The sequence below is a fragment of the Mustela erminea genome, chromosome 1 (genome assembly GCF_009829155.1).
Source record: "Mustela erminea isolate mMusErm1 chromosome 1, mMusErm1.Pri, whole genome shotgun sequence".
Classification (NCBI taxonomy): Eukaryota; Metazoa; Chordata; class Mammalia; order Carnivora; family Mustelidae; genus Mustela; species Mustela erminea.
The window spans coordinates 89055605-89077012 of NC_045614.1; the positions used below are offsets into that span (position 1 = coordinate 89055605).

At 39.4% G+C, this 21408-nt stretch overlaps 2 protein-coding genes across 10 annotated transcripts in view; one reads left to right on the forward strand and one right to left on the reverse strand.

Annotated features, from left to right (window-relative positions):
• Window positions 1–21408, forward strand: part of ATP2C1 (ATPase secretory pathway Ca2+ transporting 1) — a 184605-nt gene that overhangs the window by 162488 nt on the left and 709 nt on the right. For 6 of the 8 annotated variants that reach the window (XM_032332904.1, XM_032332951.1, XM_032332943.1 and 3 more), the window contains one exon: window positions 9133–9697. The exons of 1 other annotated variant lie outside the window; for it this stretch is intronic. In XM_032332904.1, coding sequence (XP_032188795.1) covers window positions 9133–9228 — 96 coding nt within the window. In that variant the 3' untranslated portion in view covers window positions 9229–9697. Of the gene's footprint in view, window positions 1–9094; window positions 9698–21408 lie in introns of those variants that run through there. One more of the 8 variants, XM_032332913.1, reaches the window with a different exon arrangement.
• ASTE1 (asteroid homolog 1) lies at window positions 9218–19352 on the reverse strand. 2 transcript variants are annotated; one of them, XM_032333031.1, is made up of 6 exons: window positions 19138–19349; window positions 18080–18200; window positions 16622–17931; window positions 11157–11367; window positions 9996–10055; window positions 9218–9320 (listed from the first exon to the last, which is right to left on the reverse strand). In XM_032333031.1, exons 3-5 carry the CDS (start codon window positions 17924–17926, stop codon window positions 10006–10008), a joined length of 1566 nt encoding a protein of 521 aa, XP_032188922.1. In that variant the 5' UTR covers window positions 17927–17931; window positions 18080–18200; window positions 19138–19349; the 3' UTR covers window positions 9218–9320; window positions 9996–10005. The 2 variants fall into 2 exon arrangements, with proteins under 2 accessions (XP_032188922.1, XP_032188932.1); XM_032333041.1 differs by lacking the exons at window positions 9996–10055; window positions 11157–11367 and having other exon boundaries at window positions 9236–9320; window positions 19138–19352.

Below are 21408 nucleotides of genomic sequence, written 5' to 3' on the forward strand. Positions count from 1 at the left end.
CATATCTAAATCAAGGTTGCCCGTCACCATTATTTCTTCAGCAATAATTGCATTGTTCTACTTAGTAACCCTCTGAGTAGAATTCACATCTCACAGTCTTCACAAAGCACATTGGGTAAATGGTTCTGCATGAACTTAGAGGTCCATTTTGGTTTCAGAGTATTTCCAGCTTTTGAACTCTAAACAAAATGTGTTTCTTAATACAGCTCTCTCTCTCTTTTTTAAAGATTTTGTTACATGGCAGAGACACAGTGAAAGAGGGAACACAAGCAGGGGGAGTGGGGAGTGGAGAGGGAGAAGCAGGCTTCCCGGGGAGCAGGAAGCCTGATGCAGGGCTCGATCCCAGGACCCTGGATCATAACCTGAGCCGAAGGCAGATGCTTAATGACTGAGCCACCCAGGCACCCCTCTTTCTCTCTTTTTAAAATACTAATCCACTCAACTATATTAAAAATTTTTCTAGTAAGGCCTTTCTTACGATAAGTATGCTAAAGTTCCTGTTAGTTGAGGAGTAAGAGTTTGGTGCCATCTTATGGTCATAAAGAAAATCCTGAAATACCTTGAGCATGTGCTCTCTTTTTATCACATCTGCATCAGCAAAAGCACAATACGAAACAACTTATGTGAGTCTTCTAAAATATTATCTTTGGAGCCATTTATAGCAGGCCCCAACCAAATAGATGATTGTAAAAAATGTTCGCTCGATAGGAGAGACATGACAAACTTTTACATATAAGCATTAATAAATCAATTTTAAGGAGTTACAAACGAATATGTTTTCATGTTTCTCACATGAATATGTGAGCATATTCTCACATGAATATGGTTATCTAATAGGATTGCATTAGAATTTATGACTCTATATATGGAGCAGGTCTGAGTGGCCCATGAATGAGCTAGATGTGTTGCAAATAAGTGAAACAGTTTATTTTAATACTTCCCTAAGTCGCCCACATGGGATTTTGATTTAGTTTTGGTGTTGATAAACTAAATCAGTCTGCTGCTGGATTTGTAACTAAAGTTATGTTGGAAAACAGTTATGTACATTAATATATGTAGTATTTTTCACTGCTTCATGCTACAACAGAAATGAGTAGTTGCAACAGACCATATGGCTCACTAACCTAAAGTATTTACTTTCTGGCTGTTTACAGAATAAAGGTTGCCTACTCATATAGAAATTCAAAAAGAGGAAAATTGGCCAATGGATGGCATTCAGTGGACTAGAAAGGAAGGGACATCATTTTTCTCTACCTTCCAATCTCCCAGCAGGTTGTTACCTGGGATGGATGCACTTGATACCACATTTAATGTCAGTGACTCCTCTAATTCTCCACTAGGAAGGAAGTCAGAAAGTCTTAGTCTATTCTCAGAACATCAACATCAACAGCTGTTATCAGCCCCAGCTCATCACCAAGGCTCCTTGTTCTTACAGTGAATGGGTAGAGTGTTCAGATCTGTTGTCCCATCTGAGTTGTGCTCCTTATTAAACACACAAGAGAAGTGTGGCCTTCCCTCTTATTGGTTGTTTCTTCCTAACACAAACACAGAAGGAAGTTTAATTTGAGTAGGCTTATTTATATTATAAATAATATAGGGAAAACAAAGTTTAGTAATAGTAGAAACCAAAACACCCTGTCAACACAGTCTTAGGGGAAAATGTACTCTTGTATTTTCTCAGAACAGAATGTTCCAAACCAAAATACATTTGCATAGTATTTATCATATTTCTAAGGTAAATTTATGATACTATTTCTTAGTAGATTCCTCTGATAGTCCACCTTTGGCTATCAGACTTATCACTTATGAAATAGATTATGGTTATTATTATAAGAGGGTCAGTTTCTTTAGTTTGTCTTTTAAGAAACAGTTCGCGAGGTACCCATGTGTCTCGGTTGGTTAAGCGTCTGCTCTTGGTTTTGGCTCAGGTCGTGATCTCAGGGTTATGAGGTTGAGCCCCATGTTAGGCTCCATGCTCAGTGCAGAGTCTGCTTGAGATTCTCTATCTCTTCCTCTGCCCCTCACTTCGTGCTCATTTGTTCTTGCTTGCTCTCTCTTTCAAATAAATAAAATCTTTTTTAAAAAAACTAGTTTCTATACATCATAAAGCTTGAGGGACTACAGTACTTTGTGATTGGAAACTTGGGCTTATGGATGTTACCATTGTCAGATTTCAACAACAAAGGCCCCCTACCTACTGTTTTTACCTCTTATTTTCCATAGTTCCTTGTGACAAGACAAGGGAACATCAGAAGCTTGCTCTCTTGATGCCATCCTTCCTAGAGGCATCAACTACTACCTCTCTGATTATGAAATAGTACAGCGTACTTATTGGAGAGGTTTTTAAATAGAGGAAGAGGAAAACACTTTATAATCTCAACACCCAAAGTAACCTAGGCTTCAGACAGATGTTTCCACTTAAGTGCCTAAAAGGTGTTTCTAACTTAACATATCCACAACAGAACCCCTAGATCCCCCAACTTCCCAACTATACCTCATAGTACGCAAATGAGTGACAACTGAATAGGAAATCCTATTAGGAATCCTAATTCCTGCCAGTATTTTATAAAGGCATAAAAATGCTGTATAACCATAGCAATTTTAGCAATAATTTATAGCAGTTCTCAATGGCACATTTACAAACACCATTTTTTCAGATATAATAAGTTTATATTATATCTGAATATTAAAAAAAGCTGACAGCTCAGAGAAAGTTCTTTCAAGGCTGGATTAGTCTACATAGCTCCCCCCGTCATGAAATACAGTTTGTTGTTGTGTACCCATGTTAGGAAGCATTGGGATAATGGAAAGTAGACTTTCTGTTTTTCGTGTCAACATCCTTTGATTTATTCTCCCATAATGTGTAATACAAATGAATCAAGAAAATATGAGGAGAGTAATGTTCAGATAGACACATGGCAGCTTTTCAAGAAGAAACAGCACCTCAGTTAATCCTCCAAAAGCACCAATTACATTAAAATACATAGAAAAGTTTTCCTAATCTTGTATGCTAGCTTACATGATGGCATAATTTTTTCATAAAAGGTTCAGTCTTATAAAAGATCAAAAACCCAATGTTGATACACTCTTATCAGCTTTTTTTTTTTAACGAAAACATTCCTAGGTGTTCCCTGATCCTGATGACAATGAGTTATATTGTACACAGAAATCTCCCAAGTGTCTCCATAGTCATAATGAGAAAATTAATTAAAAATACATATGTATACATGTGTATGTATAGGGGTGTACATGTACACATATTTATATACATAAATATATAAATATTGAAAGATTTTGCTATTAACCAGATACCTCAGATGTTACCAAGACTAGTTTGAGTAAAAGTGATTGCATGTGCATTGCCACATTTGTGTGAAATTTGATTTTTCTCCCTGAAAACTGTATCCAGTGAAACAAGCTGGAAATGCTTTTTCCATGTATTACCTTATCCATCTGTTTCTCCCATTTTAACAGACTGGTACATGGCCTGGTGCAGTCATGCTTTTGAATGTTTAAAAACATTCTTCCTCAGCATGAGGTCCTCATCTTAGGATTTTTATAGTTGGATGAACTTGCGTTTTAGTGAATTTCAGACCTGGAAAGAAATGCCAAAGCAGCTCACCATACATGGTTCAGAAAGCTGTTGCTGAAAGTGGGGAGGCATCTTTTTAATACATCTTCCCAAAATAAGTAGTATTTAATTTCAAATTGATACCAGGTGCAGAATCATTTTCAGCTGTCTTGACTGAAGTGCATCAATGTATGTAAGACCTTAATGTGATATATACCAAGTACCCTATATCCACCTCACTAAAAAATAAAAGGTTAGGATGTATGGAGTCAGGTACTCGGGAGAGTTGTCCTTTTACAAAAGTGAAATTGTTTCTGCTCACTGTGGGGGTGACTACTTTCTCGGTGCTGCTCTGGGTTCACGGAGTGCCTGCTGGCCAAATAACATGTGCTATAGAGTGCTAACCAGGGAACTCTGGAAATCTCACCAAGGGGAAAAACTCGCTTTGGCCTCCTTAGGATTATGGGGTAAGGCTAGGATATAACCCTGGTAGTTGCCTGGTAGTTGTCCTCCCATTAGCCATATTTGACAATGTTGATCTCCTTGCCTCTGCAAAATTTCTGCCATTAGCTCTGGAAGCTGCTGGTGTCATGGTGCTTTAATCTTTCTGCTCAACCCCCTCTCACTCTTTCTCAGATCCCTCGCTTTGCTCTTGGTCTTCTTGTGTGGATGCCACAATAATGGCTGGCATTTCTCACATGTTTCTAGTGCCAGGCACTGGGTGAAGTAACTTAAAAGTATATGTCATTTTGTCTTTAACAATTTGAACTATTTCAATTCCCGTTTTACAGATAGGGTAACTGAGGCATCATCAATTCATTTATACACAAAAGAAGAAGAGATAATTCTAAGACCTTTCTATTAAGGTCTTTATCTTTGTTTGTTTTGTTTTCTTTAAGATTTTATTTGTTTGTCGAGAGAATGAGAGCAAGCACAAGCAGGGAGAGCAGCAGAGGGAGAAGCAGGCTCCCTGCTGGGCGAAGAGCCTGATGCAGGACTCCATCCCAGGACCCTGGGATCATGACCTGATGCTTAATGCACTGAGCCACACAGGCACCCCAGGTTATTCAGTTAAAAAAAAAAAAACAACTGTCCAGAGTCCCTTTGGTACTTGAAACTAATTGAAGACTTATATTTGCAAAGCCTCAGGTAGGCTTTCATTAGCTAGAATTGAATCAGAAAGAGCAAGACCTAAAGGCTTGATTAAAAACGGGAAACAAATTTTCCAAATAGAATATGGAGTGTGTAACATTATGCTTCTACAGAGGTGTTTCCATTTCCCCTGTATCTCATCTGAATTACATTGCTATCTCTTAAAGCCAAATCTTGTGATTTAACCTGTCTCAGCCTCGTGACTGCTGTCACTTTATTGTAGCGTTCAGTCTGCTCCTTGCTATTTTGTGGCTGAGAGATTGCTTCATAAAATATTCTTATTTCATTGTGTTTTGTCTCCCCTAAGTAGCTTATATGATTTGGAGGTTCAGGTACTATGTTGTATTTCTTTGGTAAACCCCTCAGATACCTTGTGGAGTGCTTATGATCTCTGATTTATACATCTAGGAGAAGATCTATAATGTGATGGGGTAACTCTTTAATTATCAGAGTAAGAGTTAATGGACATTATTAGATTTTAACTGCTTCACTGCAAGGCAGTAAATTCATTTCAAGTGAATGGCCCTGATTGCAGTGGTTAGAGAAGGGAACCTGATCTCAGTGTCTACTGAAGGAGGGCCCCTTTGCTTGAAAAACTTTTAATGAGAAAGATGAGTGATATAATTCAGTTGACTTTTAATTAAACTCTAGCCCATATACTCTTCAGATTGGTGTCTACTATACCAGTTGCCAAGGTGGAAATAGAAATGGTTTTTCATGTAAGGTTGGTGGTTTGTAAAAGCGGTGTTGATGATAAAGCCCGGAAATAGGACATTCAAACTGGTATAATTTCCAGATAGGCTCCCAAATGTAGGAATTAAGAAAAAGAGAATTTTGATATAACAGTGGACTGAATGTGCTTGTGCTTGTAGTCCCCTTTAGGTCGACAGTTTTCTGGAAAAACACATATCAAAAATAGAGAATGTGAGTGTTTTTGATTCTTCTATGAATAACGATCTCTTCAGAAACATAAAAAGAACTAGTACAGAGCCACATGCACTCATCCTAAAATTAAACAATACCTAATTTTAAGAACTTTTTATTTGAAACAGAAACCAGTCTTTAGGGCTGAAAACTTTAGGAACAAGTAGGATTGTGCTTTTTGCCAGTCAACACTTGGAAGGTGTATATGAAACACTGGCTGATGCTGGGCTTACTCCTTTAAGAGTATACTTCTCACTAGGAAGGTGGAAAGACTTGTTGGCCAGATGTTAGAAACCAAACATAGGCCTGTTCAAAATGGTAGCTTAAAACCATGTTTAGGGTTCTCACTGATGGAATATACCAGTAAGAAGAGTACAGAAGAAAGGAAGAACACCATTTGAATGAATGCAAATAAAGGTTGGGAATCTACCTCCAGATCTCTAGATCTTGCCCAATTGGATTCATTCCACTTGCTTACTTTCAAGTTCTTTATTTGGAACTGGCCAGCACCTTCACAATTCTATTGTTATTTATAATTTTAGCAGCCTCTAGTTAATGTTCCAGAGCAGTGCCTTTCAAAGTCTTTTGACTGCAATCCACAGTAAGAAGTACATTTTGCCTAACTATTGAATATATGATATGCATGTCTGATGATCTCCACTTAAAAAAAATGCTTGTTGTGACTCATTAATTTCAGATCCCATTAATGGGTTAATACCTGCAGTAGAACAAATGGCCTGAGATTCTGGTATTCCTGCATATATCACTAATCTTTTCATTTCTTCATAGCGTTTCCTCTTTCTCTTCTAGATCTAGGAGCTCAGGATGCTATTTCTTAATTTGCTGGAGACATTACAGTTTCAACTTCTGCTTTAAAACCTGGAGCATGTAAATTGTTCCTAAGCCTGCCATGGTCTCATTTTCCTAGTACTTAAAGGTGTTTACTTTGTGTCTGGCACCCTCACTTTTCTAAGGCCTCAGACCTTTCAGAATAAACGATGAAGAGGAAGCAGTTGAAAGAAAAAAAAATGTTTTGAAATAATAACCCCATTTCCGCTTATAGGAAATAACTGAAGTAGGAATTCTGTTCTTTTTGGAAACCTAGCTGGCTGAATTGCTGCAGTGGAAAGGTTATAGACTTATTATTTAACTTCCTGAAATGGAACATAAGTAGTACAAACATGCTTTCAAATGTGTTTAAGAAAATACATAAGTTTCTTAAATCAGGTTGTGTTTATTAAAAGCAGAATACAAAATACCTTGGGATTCAAAGGTTGCCTCTTACAAAATTTATTCCCTAACAGATTCTGAATAAAACAGTTAATCATTTCAAGGGAGGTAACAAAAATTTTAACAATGATACATCTGGTTGCAGGCTGAGTTTATTCAAGCTCTGAGACCTCAATTTGTTCCTCCAAATTTTCCGCCATTAATAGCCCAAAACGATTGCTTCCCTCATAACAGCATCTAGTGTCTGAGGTGGTTCCCACTCTGTTCTTTGACCAGCTGGTACCACGTTTCTTTTGCCTTCTTTTTTTTGAATTTGATTTACCCTTTGGAAGGAATAATTCAGCAGGGGCATATGACCTTATGGCATTGAACAGATGTTCATATAGTTGCTTTGCCTCAGGGCACATGCTCAGGAGACTTTCCACAGAAGTTGATGTTAGCAGTTGTTGGCATAGTCCATGCACCAGGCTTCCACTATACAGTCTGTTCAACGGGAGAGAAAAAGAGTTGTTGGTAAAGCATAGGTTCAGTGCAGAGATAATGGTCATTAACATGGCTTCAACAAATGCAGCTAAACACTGAAAACTCTTCTTGCTTCTTTAAATTATTATTAAGATAACTTAAAAAAACAAACAAACAAAAAACTCTGTTCCTTGAAGGAAGATCTGAGTTATTACAAACTTGGCTGGTGATACTTAAAAACTTTTTACCAACAAATGATAGATGCTTGCTGGGTCTGCTACTAGCCAAAAGTTCAGCAGGCCTCTTAACACTTCAAAGAAAAGGAATTTAAAATGTCTGATAAACCAAACAGGCAGTCTGTTGAAATATGAGAAAATTTAGTGGCAGCACTTGCAAGTTCACTGATTCACTTGCACTGAAAACCTACTTCAGAAATACAAGATGGGATTAACTGGAAGCCACAAATTTAATATATAACTTAATGTCAGAGTTGATTCACTGGTGCCTTAGCAACTGATCTGCGTAAGTTCATCATTTAATAAACTCTAGTAACGCTGAGATGCAAGAACAGTCCTGCTGAAATCATCATGAGGAGAACTGTTTGGTTCTGTTTTTCTCTGTTCTGTTGTAAAGGGATATATGGTAGCTAGAAAGGATCCAGTCAAAAATGACCTAAATTATTTAAGGAAAAGGCATAAAGAATTCACAAGTCAAAGTCCAATAAATCTTATTGGTAGAAGGTTCTAGGGGTAGCTCAGCTATTAGGCCCAGGGAATCTATTAACATTATTTACTGTTTAGGAAGCTTTAGACCTTAAAACATTTAAAGTCATACCAGCGTATTTTATATGCCTCCATTCATGTATCACTCAATTTATTTGACAAATATTTAAGTACTTACTATATGTTAGGCCCTGGGGTACAAAAGTTAATAAAATAGCTAAGTCTGTGTCCTCACAGACCTTACATTCAAGTGGGGAGAGACAAAGCACATCTATAATCTCAGCTCCATTTGCTAACGATCTCCCCTTTATCTTCCTCTCTCCCTCTGGGATCTCCTGGATGGACAATCACCAGGATGTCCCAATCCAGTGAAAGTAGCACTTTTTCAGTGGCCCACACCCTACTGCTATCCTTTCTTTCTTACTCAGTTTCAACTCCATAGTCAAACACATCATCACTTCCTGGCATAAAGGTTGCCTCTCCCTTCTTCATACTTACTGGGCAAAACAAAAACCCTAGATAAAGTTCACTGAAGCATCTAATAGTCATCTCACTAGAATTAAAAAGCTCCATGACAACAGAGATTTTAAAAAATTGTTTTGTTCACTACACTCTAGCACACAGGGGCTTAATATTTGAACGAATATGTGAACAGTTTGCCAAGTAGTAAGAAATGCAATTTACAAAAGTCCAAAAGAGTAATAGGACTAGAGTGACTGGAAGTAGAGAATAATATTCCAGAACGGTAATCAGAAGAAGCTTCTATAAAGTGATATTTGAACAAAGACCTGAGAGAAATGAAGGAACAGCTTATAGCCTACCAACTGCCTCTTTTCTTACTTTATGGGGCGGTTTTTAAAGCTTTGATCTAATCATGGGTACTTTTGGGGAGTATGGAACAAAATTAATATTTCTCCTTTTTCCAGCTCTTTAGCTATAATGGTGATCCAAGACCAATTATACTAAGATTAGTTTTTTAAACATTAACTTACGTGCTTTAAGTATAAATAAAAGTGTTTACTTCTGTGTGCAGCCATCTGAACTAGTTTCCCGTGGTGCTTACCGAGTTAGGTCTGGTTCCGGGAGAGGAGTGGACAGCAGCTGATTGAGATACATCCCCATCTGCAGACAGCACTGCCACTGACAGAAGATGTGAGCTGTGTCTAAGTCCAGTCTCGTGCCCGGCCGTGTCTGCTCCTTCACTCTCTGGAACTCTTCATACAACATCCTAGCACCAACCTCCCGCAGCTCTTCCTTATCTAGACAAAGAAACAACCCAAGGGCAGTATTTCCAAAAACACTGTATAGCTTGTAATTTTCTCTATATATAGAACTTTGAATTCCATAAAGAAAAAAAAATTAGTTTAAATAACCAAAGTGCTTTTCTCTTCTGGCTCTTTACTATTTTAACGTCAATGTAAAAGCCTTGCTGTATAAATTGAAATATTTATACTGAAATGCCTTTTTTATGACAACCTAACTATTCAACCCCAAATTATTTATTTTTTTTCCCTTAAAATAACATCTCTTCCACTGGTTTACTACCTGACCTTAAACACCTCTGCATCTGAACTCTACAAACCCTAAATCTGTCTCTCTGAAAAATACAAATTACTATTAAACATCATTCTCTTCACTGTTCTTGTTCACTAAATTTCCTTCCATGGAGGCCTCTATGCTATAGTGCACTTAACACAGCCTCTGTGTTCAAAGCACACTAACTTCTGCTTTGTGGGAGGAAAACAAAAGCATGACTCAAGGAGAATATGGTCAGTCATCTACGTCACACAGTAGAGCATAAGAGGCAAGAAGCAACAACCCTAGGCAAGAAAGAGTGCTCTGTGTGTTCAACTGTAAGCTTCTGCATGTTTGCTTGTGTGGGGGAGTGCAAAATGACACTGGACCAACTTGAAAATAATAAAAAGGAGGCCCACCTTTTACCAATTAGCGAGCAGCAAGGCACTGAGCCCGCCTGGGTGCAGGGTCCACAATTCCTAAAAGAAAAGAAACAGACCCTTGACGTGCCCCTTCTGCTGGACTCAGGTAAAAACTTCACAGGCTTGTGCCCTGAGAATGTTCTTAAATGAGAGAAAACCAACAGTGGGCCTAACTTGTTTTGCATTAAGTTGGCTGTACTAGAACAACAGTCTCTTCAGACAACAACTCTCACACTTGGGAGTCCTGGAATCTAGGCTGATTCATTCTCATTTAACTTATTTTTAAAAGTAAACTCCAGTGTAGCACTGTCCACCAGAACTTTCAGCAACGATGAACTGTTCTGGATCTGTGCTGTTGAATTCATCCTGTAGCCTTATGTGGCTACTGAGCACTTGAAATGTGCCTGGTTGTCAAGGAGAAGCTGGTTTTAATTTAAATAGCCACATGTGACTAGTGGCAATTAGATTAGATATTAGCACTGTTCTGGAGTGTGATAATGATTATACATGTTTAGATAAAGTGTTACAGCATTCATAATCTTTTAAAGGGAGTAATTCCACTGCAGAATTGAAGTGCTCCAATGCATTCTCACTTATTTCACCTGATACTTAAATGCAGTTGAAACTGCCTTAAGGTGTATTTCTCTAATAGAAAAGTTACTGTTTCTAGCATGACTAACACACGAATTGAAACTTACAGTGGAGAAGAAATAATAAAACAGCACAAGCATGAATGTTTATTATGACTGTAGGTATTCAGAAATTTCACCACCAGACTATTTTAAATCTGTTTCTAGTGATGTTGCTGCTGTATTGATAGGGCCAGGGTACACGGAAGACAATGTAACTGGCACATTACACATTCTGACTTCAGAGATTAAAGCATTAGGTGCCACAGAGCAGGTGGGATTCTGCAATATCAGCACATCCTAACTGCTGGGCCATTGTCAAGCTCTGCAGCACAGAGCCTGGCACACACAAGTGCTCAAAAACATCTGCCAATGAATCAATGGTATTTTATTCCATTTTATTCTATTCCTAAGTTTTGGATGTAACTGATGTGAGGAAATAATCCAAGAATATTTTTTCGTTTGTTTAAACTTGTATTACATGCAAGTAACATGCAAATATTTACTCCTGGAATTTCCAGATACTTACCAGGGCTGGTTATTATGGCATGCAAGGGCCCCATCAGCATCCCTAGCAGTAAGGCCTGGAGGTGATGCAGTTTTGCCTTGGACTCTGTATGCTGCAACCAGTAGCAACTGACAGAAATGGGCAGCTTCAGTGAAGAAGGAATTGGTTCCAGGATGGTCTGTTTCACCTTCAGGGTGTCAAACAGAAGTATCTGCCGTTTGGCCAAGGAGAGCTGAAAATACATACCAAACATCCTGCAAGTTACTTTGGGGAATGTCTTTATTGTTTTTCTAGTATGAAAACACTTTAATGCAAATGTATTGCTCTGTCAGTTTCTTATCTTCCTGAGGAAAGAAATCAGCCACCGGTGCTTAATAAATATGGTTGTATGGATATATTGTCTACCCTCACTACACAGCCCTTACTCATGTCATTCCATCTTCTGTGTAGGCTGGTGAACATCTTCAGTGGATATATCACTTGGGAAGCTTGTTAAAAAATTCAGTTTTCAGGTCCCACCCCCTAAATTTTGATTCAGTAAATTTTGAGAGGAACCCAGGAATCTGCATTTTAACTATTCTGCTTTGAGAAACAAAGATTTATACTTAGACATATTCTTACTTGTCAGTGAATATTCAGTCCCCACCTTCTTCATGGTGCCATTACCGATCACCTTTAGAAGGCAAACTTAGATTTTATGTACCCTTTGTGGTATATCAGACAAGCTTCCGTTTGTTTGGGTCCTGTCTCCTGTCCCTGCCCAGGTGAATGTTTTATTATCTTTTTGTTTTTCCACACAGGGATTGTTGCAGGGTAGCTGCTTTTAGGTGAGACATATAGTCAAGGGAGACAGGAATATTTAAGGAGTACCTCACTGCTTGCAGTAACACACCACACTCACTTCTATGCCATGTGTTAGAGTGCCCTTCAAATAAAAGGGAGTTAACAGCTATGAGGACTTCAGACTTCTTGAAATAACTTTACCTTAATGAATCTTAACCGTAAGGGACCTTCTAGGTCACACACTTCTAAAATAAGGACATTAGTAGGACTATTAAAAGGGCACCTTCAGAAGAACTTTATGATCAAACTTTAAGAGAGAAAAAAACCGTTGTATTCCTAGTGTCAACATGCAGCCAGAAAAGTATTTTTCTTAACTTTCTGAAAGGATGAAACATTGCTCAGCATCTTAAAAACCAGTTTGTCATCAGTGTGTTGACAGCTGGGAAGGGACATGTTAACCTTGAAATATAACACATCATAACTGACAAAATAGTTTCATCACTGATGCAAGAGAGTATTAAATATAATTTATAAATGGGTTTAAGATTTTGATACTGGTAAACTTCTTAAAATGAGATATGCAAAATGCTTTACAGTAATCAATCACTGTTATGGGAAGTAGCAATTAACAAACAAACAATTCTATGTTCTTAACGGGTAGGAAAATGCACCAAGTAAAGCTAAGGAAATATATGAATTCTTTTCTGACCTATAACTGCTCTGCTCACAGCCCTTAAGTCTGGTTAACTTTTATCCCATGTGACAAGTCGGAAAGCACAAGCCCGTAGAAAATCCCACAAAGAAACAGAGACACCCAGAGAGAGGCTGGTCCTGGCACTGTCTTAATCCCAGAGAATAGTCCACTTCCATCTCACCTTATGATTAACCTCCCATTGTTTAGCTTGAGTGGAGCTCTATCCACTGCAACTAACATAACCAAAATGGACACTATGTGGTTACTGTGGGAATTAAGTAACTATAAAGTTTCTGTTACAATAGCTGGCACAAAGCAGATGTCAAAAAATTTCTATTCATATTGTGCATTTGTCTTTGGAATCGCATTTGCACCTGATTCCATTTAGAATTATCATGTGCTAATGAGATTTAGCAATAATGAGGGAAGTACAGAACTGATGAGTTTATGCCTAGGGAAAGTTAAAAGATCTCATCATACAGCAAGTGAACTTAAATTTTTACCCTGTTTTGAATACAGGTAAGTGAAGAGAACACTTAAATCAGCTCCATTTAGCAAGAAGGATAATCAGCATGCTACACTTACTGGCTCAACTGGATTTTTATATGGGGGAAAATGTGCCCTGATCCTTATGTCACACCATACACAGAAAAATCAGTTGCAGACAGATCATAGATATAAATATGAAAGAAAAAAAAAGAAGTCATGACCTTGAAGTAGACAGTAATTTTCTAAGTAGGTCACAGAAGTGATAATCATAAATAATAAATTTAAGCTGGACTATATTAAGAACTTCTGTTCATCAAAACATATTAGAATGAAAAAAATCTACCCAAATTCAAAAAGAATTTGAGAAGCTGTTTACATGCTATTTGACATAGGACACATATATAGAAATAAAAAGCTGAAAGAAAAATGGGCAAAAGATTTTGAATAAAAAATTATATAACAATACCCAAATGGCCAATTGACATAAAAGGTGCTCAAAATAAGTCATCAGAGAAATGCAAATTTAACATCCACCAAATTGGCTAAAATGATGCCACCATACAAGTATCAGAATAGCTAAAACTTAAAGGATAAAAACCACAAAGTGTCAGGAGAGGTGTGAATTAAGAGGAACCCTCATAAGCTGCTGGTGGGAATTAATTGGTTAAACCACCTTGCAAGTCCATTTGACAATCTATCTTGTAAACTAAACACAAGCATATCTTCTAACAATTCCACTCCTAGTGGTATATGCAATAGAAAGTGTCCCTATTTTCAGTAAATGATGTGCACCAGAATGCTCATAGCCCTATTCATAATTGCCCAAACTGCAAACTACCCAAATGCCCATCGACTGCAAAATGGAAAAATCAATTGTGGTATATTCCCACACAGCAATGAGATATAAATGATCAAGAGCTTCCCACAGTGATGTGAGTCTCATAAACATCAAGTGAATAAAAGAAGCCAGATGAGAGAATTCCTATTCTATGATGCCATTTTTATAAGATAAAAAAAGTTAAAGCTTTTCAATGTTATTACAGGTCTGGATAGTGATTACCAGAGGGGGAGAAGAGGGGCTGCTCAAACCAGACATTAGGCAAAGCTACTGGGGTGCTGATGAACGTTCTTTACAGGGTAGGTGGATTGGTAAAAATTCATCAGGCTGTACAATCTGTGTACTTTGTGTACTTTGCTGTGTGTACACACTAAGGGAGGGATGAACTGCAAAGTGGCAAGGGAAAACTTTTAGGATTGTGGCATACATTCATTATTTTAGTTTGCAAGATGGATTCACAGATGTAAACATACATCAAAGTGCACTTTAAATATGGGCACTTCCCTGTACAGCACTTCTCAATAAAGCCATAAAAAAAAGTTTTAAAAACTCTCCAACACAGCACCATTTATGTTGTGAGGAGAAATGTAATTTTAGCAAAGTATCATCACTTAGAATGTTGCTAATTTGCTCATATGGGAAAAGTTTTAATAAATCCCTTCTGTTTGGAATTTGACTTATGCTCAACTTTCTACTTCTGTAACCCTGGAAATGTGATAAAGTTAGTTTTTACTTAGCATGGTAAAAATGACTCTTGTAAAACTGCATCTAGATTTGTATAGCTGAACTGTAAACCCAGATGAGGACATCATATCGTGGGGCTTCCTTGAGCATAGTGACCTATAATTAGGCATGGCCCTTGCAGGGGGCCCAGAAGCTATATTTATGGAATTGTTACAAAAAGGGAGGGGGAAGGAGGCCAATGAGACCTTTTCTTTCTTTGAGATATAATTCACATGTTATAAATTCACTCTTCTATTTACTTTTATTTATAATTTTATTTTTATTATGTTCAGTTAGCCACTGTATAGTAGAGCATTAGTTTTTCATGTAGTGTTCAATGATTCATTAGTTGCATATAACAACCAGTCCTCATCACATGTGCCCTCCTCAATACCCTCACCCCGTTACTTGACCCCCCAACCCCCCCTAAAAATCCTAAAGCAATTTTAATATATTTATAAGCTTGTGCAAGCATCACTAATTCCAGAACATTTCAGCACCCCTTAAAGAAACACATCACATGAACAGTCATTCCTCATTGCTAAGGAGGCACTGACACCCACCTGATGTGGATCTCATTTCCCCGTGCCTGAGCAGGCACTAAATGGGGAGACTAAAGAATTTAGTGCCTAGCCAACAGTGTAGGCCAGCTATTGGCATTACTACATTTCAGTCTGGATAATACCTTGTTCCTGGGAGGGCCTGTCTGGTGCATTTTAAGATGTTTAGCAGCATGCTTGGCTCCTTCCCACTGATGCCAGTAGCAACACTCCTCCTTCCCCCAACTACCTAGGTAGTGATAATCCAAAGTGTCTCCAGACATTGCCAAATGTCCCCTGTGGGAGGTGGGAGGACAAATCATCCCACTGGAGAACCAGTGGTGTAGATTGTTGGAAAAACTCTCACAGGAAAGGAAAGCCTGATTCAAACCTGCTGGGAAGCTATAGTTGCTGTCCTATAGGCTTGAGTAGACTGGTACCAGGAACAGTCTATGAGAGTCTCATGAATCTGAACATTAGCTGAATTTAAGAAAACTCTAATTGCCACTACAATTGGCATTTTAAGTTTATCTGCACTTAACTGTAACTTTAATTGTGTTAGCATAAGCAGTTTCATACTTATTTATAATTTTTTGAGAGAGTGAGCCCAAGGAAAGGTGTGAGGGGGAGGGGCAGGCTACATGCACAGAGCAGAGCCCTTCTTGGGGCTCGATCTCAGGACCCTGAGATCAACACCTGGGCTGAAATCAAGAGTCAGATGCTTAACTGAGTCACCTAGGTGGCCCTCTATTTATAATTTTTAATATATTTATGTAGTATTACAAACAATAAACACTGGAATCCATAAATTATTTTTTATCTTGAAAAGTGGACTGCTCAGAGTGTTACTCAGGTTTAAACAACACTGAGTTAGGCTAAGAGTCATATTTTCAACATCAAACTAATCATTATGATGCCATAAACCTAAAACCTAAAAAAAAAGGTCCTCATTGACAAAAATGAAAAATTAGACCCAAGCAAGCATCAGTATTAATCTTAATTGAAATCTGATGCAATCTAAGATATTCACCATGCCTTTGATCAATACCTTCAAGGCTCACTTCTTTTTGCAGCTCAGAATTTTTTCCTTTTCCTTGTTTTCTAAAGTCACATGACCCCAATTTATTAATAGCTAGTATCAACAGAATAGCAGTAATAATTGCAGAATAACACAGAATACCGAAGTAGAATGGAAATGGCAGATCTGGGGCTAAAAGACCTGGGTTTGAGTCCTAACACTGCAACTCTCTGGCTGACATATCACACAGTAACCTACTTTTGAGTCCTAGTTTTGTCTGCTATGAAATGGGGGTACTAGAGCAACCAACGTCATTTGGTTATATTGAGAGAATATGCATGAAAGCACTTTTTAACCTGTAAAGTACTTAACAAAAATTAGATTAGCATCAGAAACACTTACCTCAGTCAATTTGCTTAAGTCCGCATGATCCTTGGGCAGTGCTACTGCATTAACAATCGATGTTTTGATATTTTTATTAATCCTTTCCACTTCGCTGAAAGCTAGAGGCTGAGAAGGCAATGCCTTCCAGGACATATTTTCCAGATGTGGAGAGGCATTCAAAAGAAGCCCATAGATGATTTGCCGAATGGGCAGAGATACTCTGTGGGCATTTGGTTGCTGCATATTTTCCACCTGTGTGTGAAGAATGGTCCTTCTTAGCACCAAAGCATCGCTGATGAAAGGAGACAGCTGGCCTTTGGCCAAAGCCACTAATACCCACTCTGGTAAGTCCAGATTCAGGGCAGCTGGGCAGGCATAAGTACCATAATGGAAAAAGTCCTGCAGCTTCACCTGAGATTGCTGGTATTCTTCCATGGAACAGCAGAGAATTTCCTTAACATTTTCACGATCCTTTTTTGGGAGATATTTCAGAACATTATCGAGTGCTTCAGTAGGGTCGGCAAAATGAGATAACCAATTCAGAAGTCCCAAAACTCGGTGGTGTCTCCTCCCCTTAGAACTGGTAGCTCCAAGAGGAAGATGTACTTTACTTAAGAATGTTTCTATGATGGGCAGATTAATATGATCATTTCCACATAGCACCGCAAAGAGAGGTAGTAGAGCTTTATTCATATTGCTGAAGTGATGGCAGAGTGCATCAAGGGAAAAGCACTTGGCAGGGATATAGCAGTCTTGTGTGCCTTTGATAGTGTTCACATTTCTCCACTGAAAGCTATTCAATGGGCAAAACCCAGTTTTTAGGTCAAAGATGCAAAAGTCACTATCTGATGATAACACAGGGCAATTCCAATGATTAGCCAGTGTCATAATGTCCCGATCTGCTTCTGAAAAGCACTGGACAAAACACACCTGTAGCTTGATCAAAACCTGTATGAACACTTCTCGGATGAGTAAAGGACACACATACCCACCCCCACCAACAGAAAGGGAATGAGCCATCTGGATCTTTTCTCTTGCTCGATCCTTTAAAGTTTTAAGCTTTTTATCGGAAATGTCACATCCTCCATCTAATACAACATATGGACAGATATTACAAGCAAACAGTGATTCAAAGAATTTTTGTGCAACATCTGCAAAAGAATCATAGTCCCCTCCATACCGAAGTTCCAAGTTTGAGTTGAAGCAGAGCCGATGGAAGAGAGCATAGCCATCAATGACAATTTTTGTGTCTCGCAACTTCAAATCAGTGAAGAACTCATTACTATGATCTTCCACAAAACTCATTAGTCCTCGAATACCCATGATGACTGAAGAATTTAAAACAATAGAACACACTTTCAATTGAAGCTGTTTACTGGGGACCAAGTCATCATTTCCAGCACCAAAAACCAACAGCAAATGTTATGAACAGCTCTTTAAACAGCACATATTAGGGGTTAGCGTCTCAATTCTTACCTAGAGGCTCAGGCAGCACCAGCTAGCTGAGTGCATTCTCATTTTCTTTTGCTTTCCCCATGTACGATAAGGCACAAATGCAATGGTTTCATGAAGTTTGATCTCTAGATAGGAATGGAGGCTGTTGATTTTAAAAGAAAATCAGTTAAAGCCCATTACTGACATACTAACAAAGACTACTGTGGATTCCGATACTGAATTACGTAACAATCACCATCCTACAACACAGATTATTTGTGTAGGGTCAAAATAAAAAGTCCTAAACTATAAAAATGATACCCTCCTCAATCTCATAATAAATCAGAGAGCACCTGGCTTCAGTTAACTAAAGTATGTAGGGTCAATAATACACAACCAGTTTTTCTTTATTGACAGTCTAGGAATTTCTTTTAGGCCTTGGCTTGTTGTTGGGCCCAGCTTAACTGGCATAGTTTTGAGTAAGGAAAATGACTGCTTCATGAGCATGGGGGGACTTAACTCTCCAGTTTCACCCTCACCACAGGCTCTTTCTATCTTCTTGTCTTTGCTTATCCGATTTAGTGCCAGGAAAATCGTTACTTATCTGGCTAACTGAAGTCACAGCATGTGTGTTACTAGCTTTTCCTTTCGCCTCATGCTCCAGTATGGCTCCGTATGGCACTGTCTTTATTTAAAACCACGAGATTTTGTCAACCATGGATTTCTAATGCATTAATTTTGGTTTTTATATATATTTCATTAAAATATATTTACCTTGATTACAGACTTTTGGGGCACCCTCTTGCATTTTGCGCGCCACTCAATTCACCCTAATTTTAGCCCTACCCTCAGCACTTCATCCGGCATAGCAGTTATTTACGTCTTGCAAAGCTTTGCGTGCTGGATAGGAGAAAGGCTCACAGAAGGTCTGATGTTTGTCGTCAAACACGGGCCTTTATACATCACGCTACCACAACCCTCACAGCTCGCTACCCCGACCAGAAGAGGAGCCCACCTGCATCTTCCTCCCAGGGCACCAGCCCTTCCATTAAAAGACCGCAGGTGCCCCTGCTTGAAACGCCCGCACGTGAGAGTCCCACCTTCAGAGCGGGAACCGGAAGTCTCCGCGTATGACGTCACTCGGTTCCTCGAAGCCAGTGATACCAGGCTGCGCCGGGGGCCCAGGCTCTCCTGGGCCTGGAGGCGCGATGTCCCTGAAGGCAGGCCGGGAACTAAGCTCCGAAATGGCGGCTGTCAGGGTAGGAAAGCCAGGCGGATCAGGCCTGATCGTCTTTCCCCGCCCACTTGGGTCGGTGCACACTTCCGCCTCGGGGACCGGCCCCGTGCAGCCAGGCTCCGGCTTCCCAGGATGCCCCACGCCGTCTCCCTGGCAACGGCGCCCAACAACCGCGCCGGGAGGTCTTGGAGCTCTGCGGCGCGGCTGCACCTACGTGAGACTTGCCCAACTTACGTCCCAATTACGGGTGGGACTGTTGGCAGGCCGCTTCTCCGCCCTCGACTCCGAAAGGTATGCGCTCCTCGGGGCGTGCTGGGCTCCCCGAAGCCGGGGAAGGTGATGGCTTCAGGCTGCCCCAGCTGGGGTCCGCGTCCGTGGGCCTCCGTACCCGCGATCTCTTCACTTCTCTCAGCTCCTTACCTCCCGGATCTGCTCCAGTCCCCGGAGAATCGTGTTGCCGGCGCCGCCTCCACAACGTTAACCCGCTTGGCGAAAGTGTCATTTTTTAAAACAAAGTTGAGACAAGGAATGTTCGTTTGACCTTTAAGGTTAGCGTTCTCCTTTAGCAGAATCTGGTGTCCAATCGGCTTCCTCTCGTTTATTATTACCAGGGAAGAGAACTACTGACTTCAACCTGTGATAAACACTCTCCCTCCCTGACCTTTTGCCCCAGCCAGGCTAGTTTTACCTCAAAGGGTCAGTTTGCAGGAGGTAATCTCTCACCTTTCTTACGGTTTCCATCCAACTTTCTAAATCTTCTCTTCCCTCTTCTCACCCCTCCCCCCGTCCCCCCGCTCCCCCCCCCCCCCGCCTTGGGCCCAGTCGGCCTGTTGGACTCTTGTTTGCCTTAAGAAAATTTATTGAACACCTGCTCTATGACAGGAGCCAAGGATACGAAAGATAAGATGTGTTCCTGGCGCTCAACTTCATTCACAACCTTCTGGAGGTGGGGGCGAGGCAACATTGACAACCGAACAGACGTTCTGGAATCTAGGACGTTCTGGAATCTAGACGGCAGGGGACCTACTAGGGTTGCTCTGTGGTTGCACAGAAGAGATGAATGGGATCGATGGCCCATTCGATGGGATTGCAGGGCTGAGTCTGGGAACCTAGTCCCGAAGTACTCTGTGGGTCTGGCCAGACTGCTTAGGCGACATGGCTGAGTTTAAAAGCTCATTTACAAATAGGAGCCATTGAGAAATTGGATTCTCAGAACTGTTCTGTCCTTCACTAAACACTTCCCTAAAATATGGAAAATTACTGGTGATCTGAAGGGTTCTTTTCAGTTGAGAAGCATGTGAGTCCATATATTTTTCTTAACATCTTAATTTGGCCATAAAGTAGCACTTTTATGGGAGCACAGAAAGCAAACAAAATACACATCTGGAGGCCTGCTCTTTAGTTGTTTTTGCAGTAGTAGACTTCACAAATGTTTTCTGTGATCTTGATAATCTGATGTAATTTTTTATTTATTCAGGGATTTTGGGGTATGGGCTCCAGCTTTGAAGTTTCAACGCAAGAGTAATGTTGTATGAGCACTGAGCCACCAGATGATCTGGTTTCTTTCTTCCCTTTTTTTTTTTTTTTTAATTTTATTTTTAAGTAATCTCCAAACCCAACATGGGGCTCAAACCCACAACCCCAAGATCAAGAGTGGTGTGCTGTACTCATTGAACCAACACAACTCCCCTATTTTTAGTTGTTTTTTGTTTTGTTTTGTTTTTTGTTTTTTTAAAGCTCATTACTAGAATACTTCTCACTGGTATCCAGTAAAACTTAACCGATCAATGCATTATTTAAAGAAGAAAAATGCTGTAAGTGGACATTTACTGTTTATGTTCTAATCCAGGGATTTTTGTATTTGTCACCACCATGTGAAGTTTGTTGATCATATACCCCAAACTACACAGATAGCATCTTGTTTTATCATTAAACATACTAAGTTTTTGTCTTATAGCTTTGGAATGAAAACTTGACTCCAAGGCATAGACAGTCTTCAATTTAAAATCATGTTTTTTTTAGATTTTTAAACAAAATCCGCTTTTCATGATAACTAACAAAACATTTTACATTTTGATGAAGTAAAAGTGATTTTACTAGGCATACAATCATATAAAACAGCTCTACTTTTCAT

Coding starts and splice junctions, on each gene's coding strand:
- ASTE1 (XM_032333031.1), bottom strand. CDS start 17,926: ATGGGTATTCGAGGACTAATGAGTTTTGTGGAAGATCATAGTAATGAG. Junction 11,368..16,621: donor ACTTAAGCAAATTGACTGAG/GTAAGTGTTTCT, acceptor ATGTATTTTCAG/CTCTCCTTGGCCAAACGGCA. Junction 10,056..11,156: donor TGCCATAATAACCAGCCCTG/GTAAGTATCTGG, acceptor CTTTTCTTTTAG/GAATTGTGGACCCTGCACCC.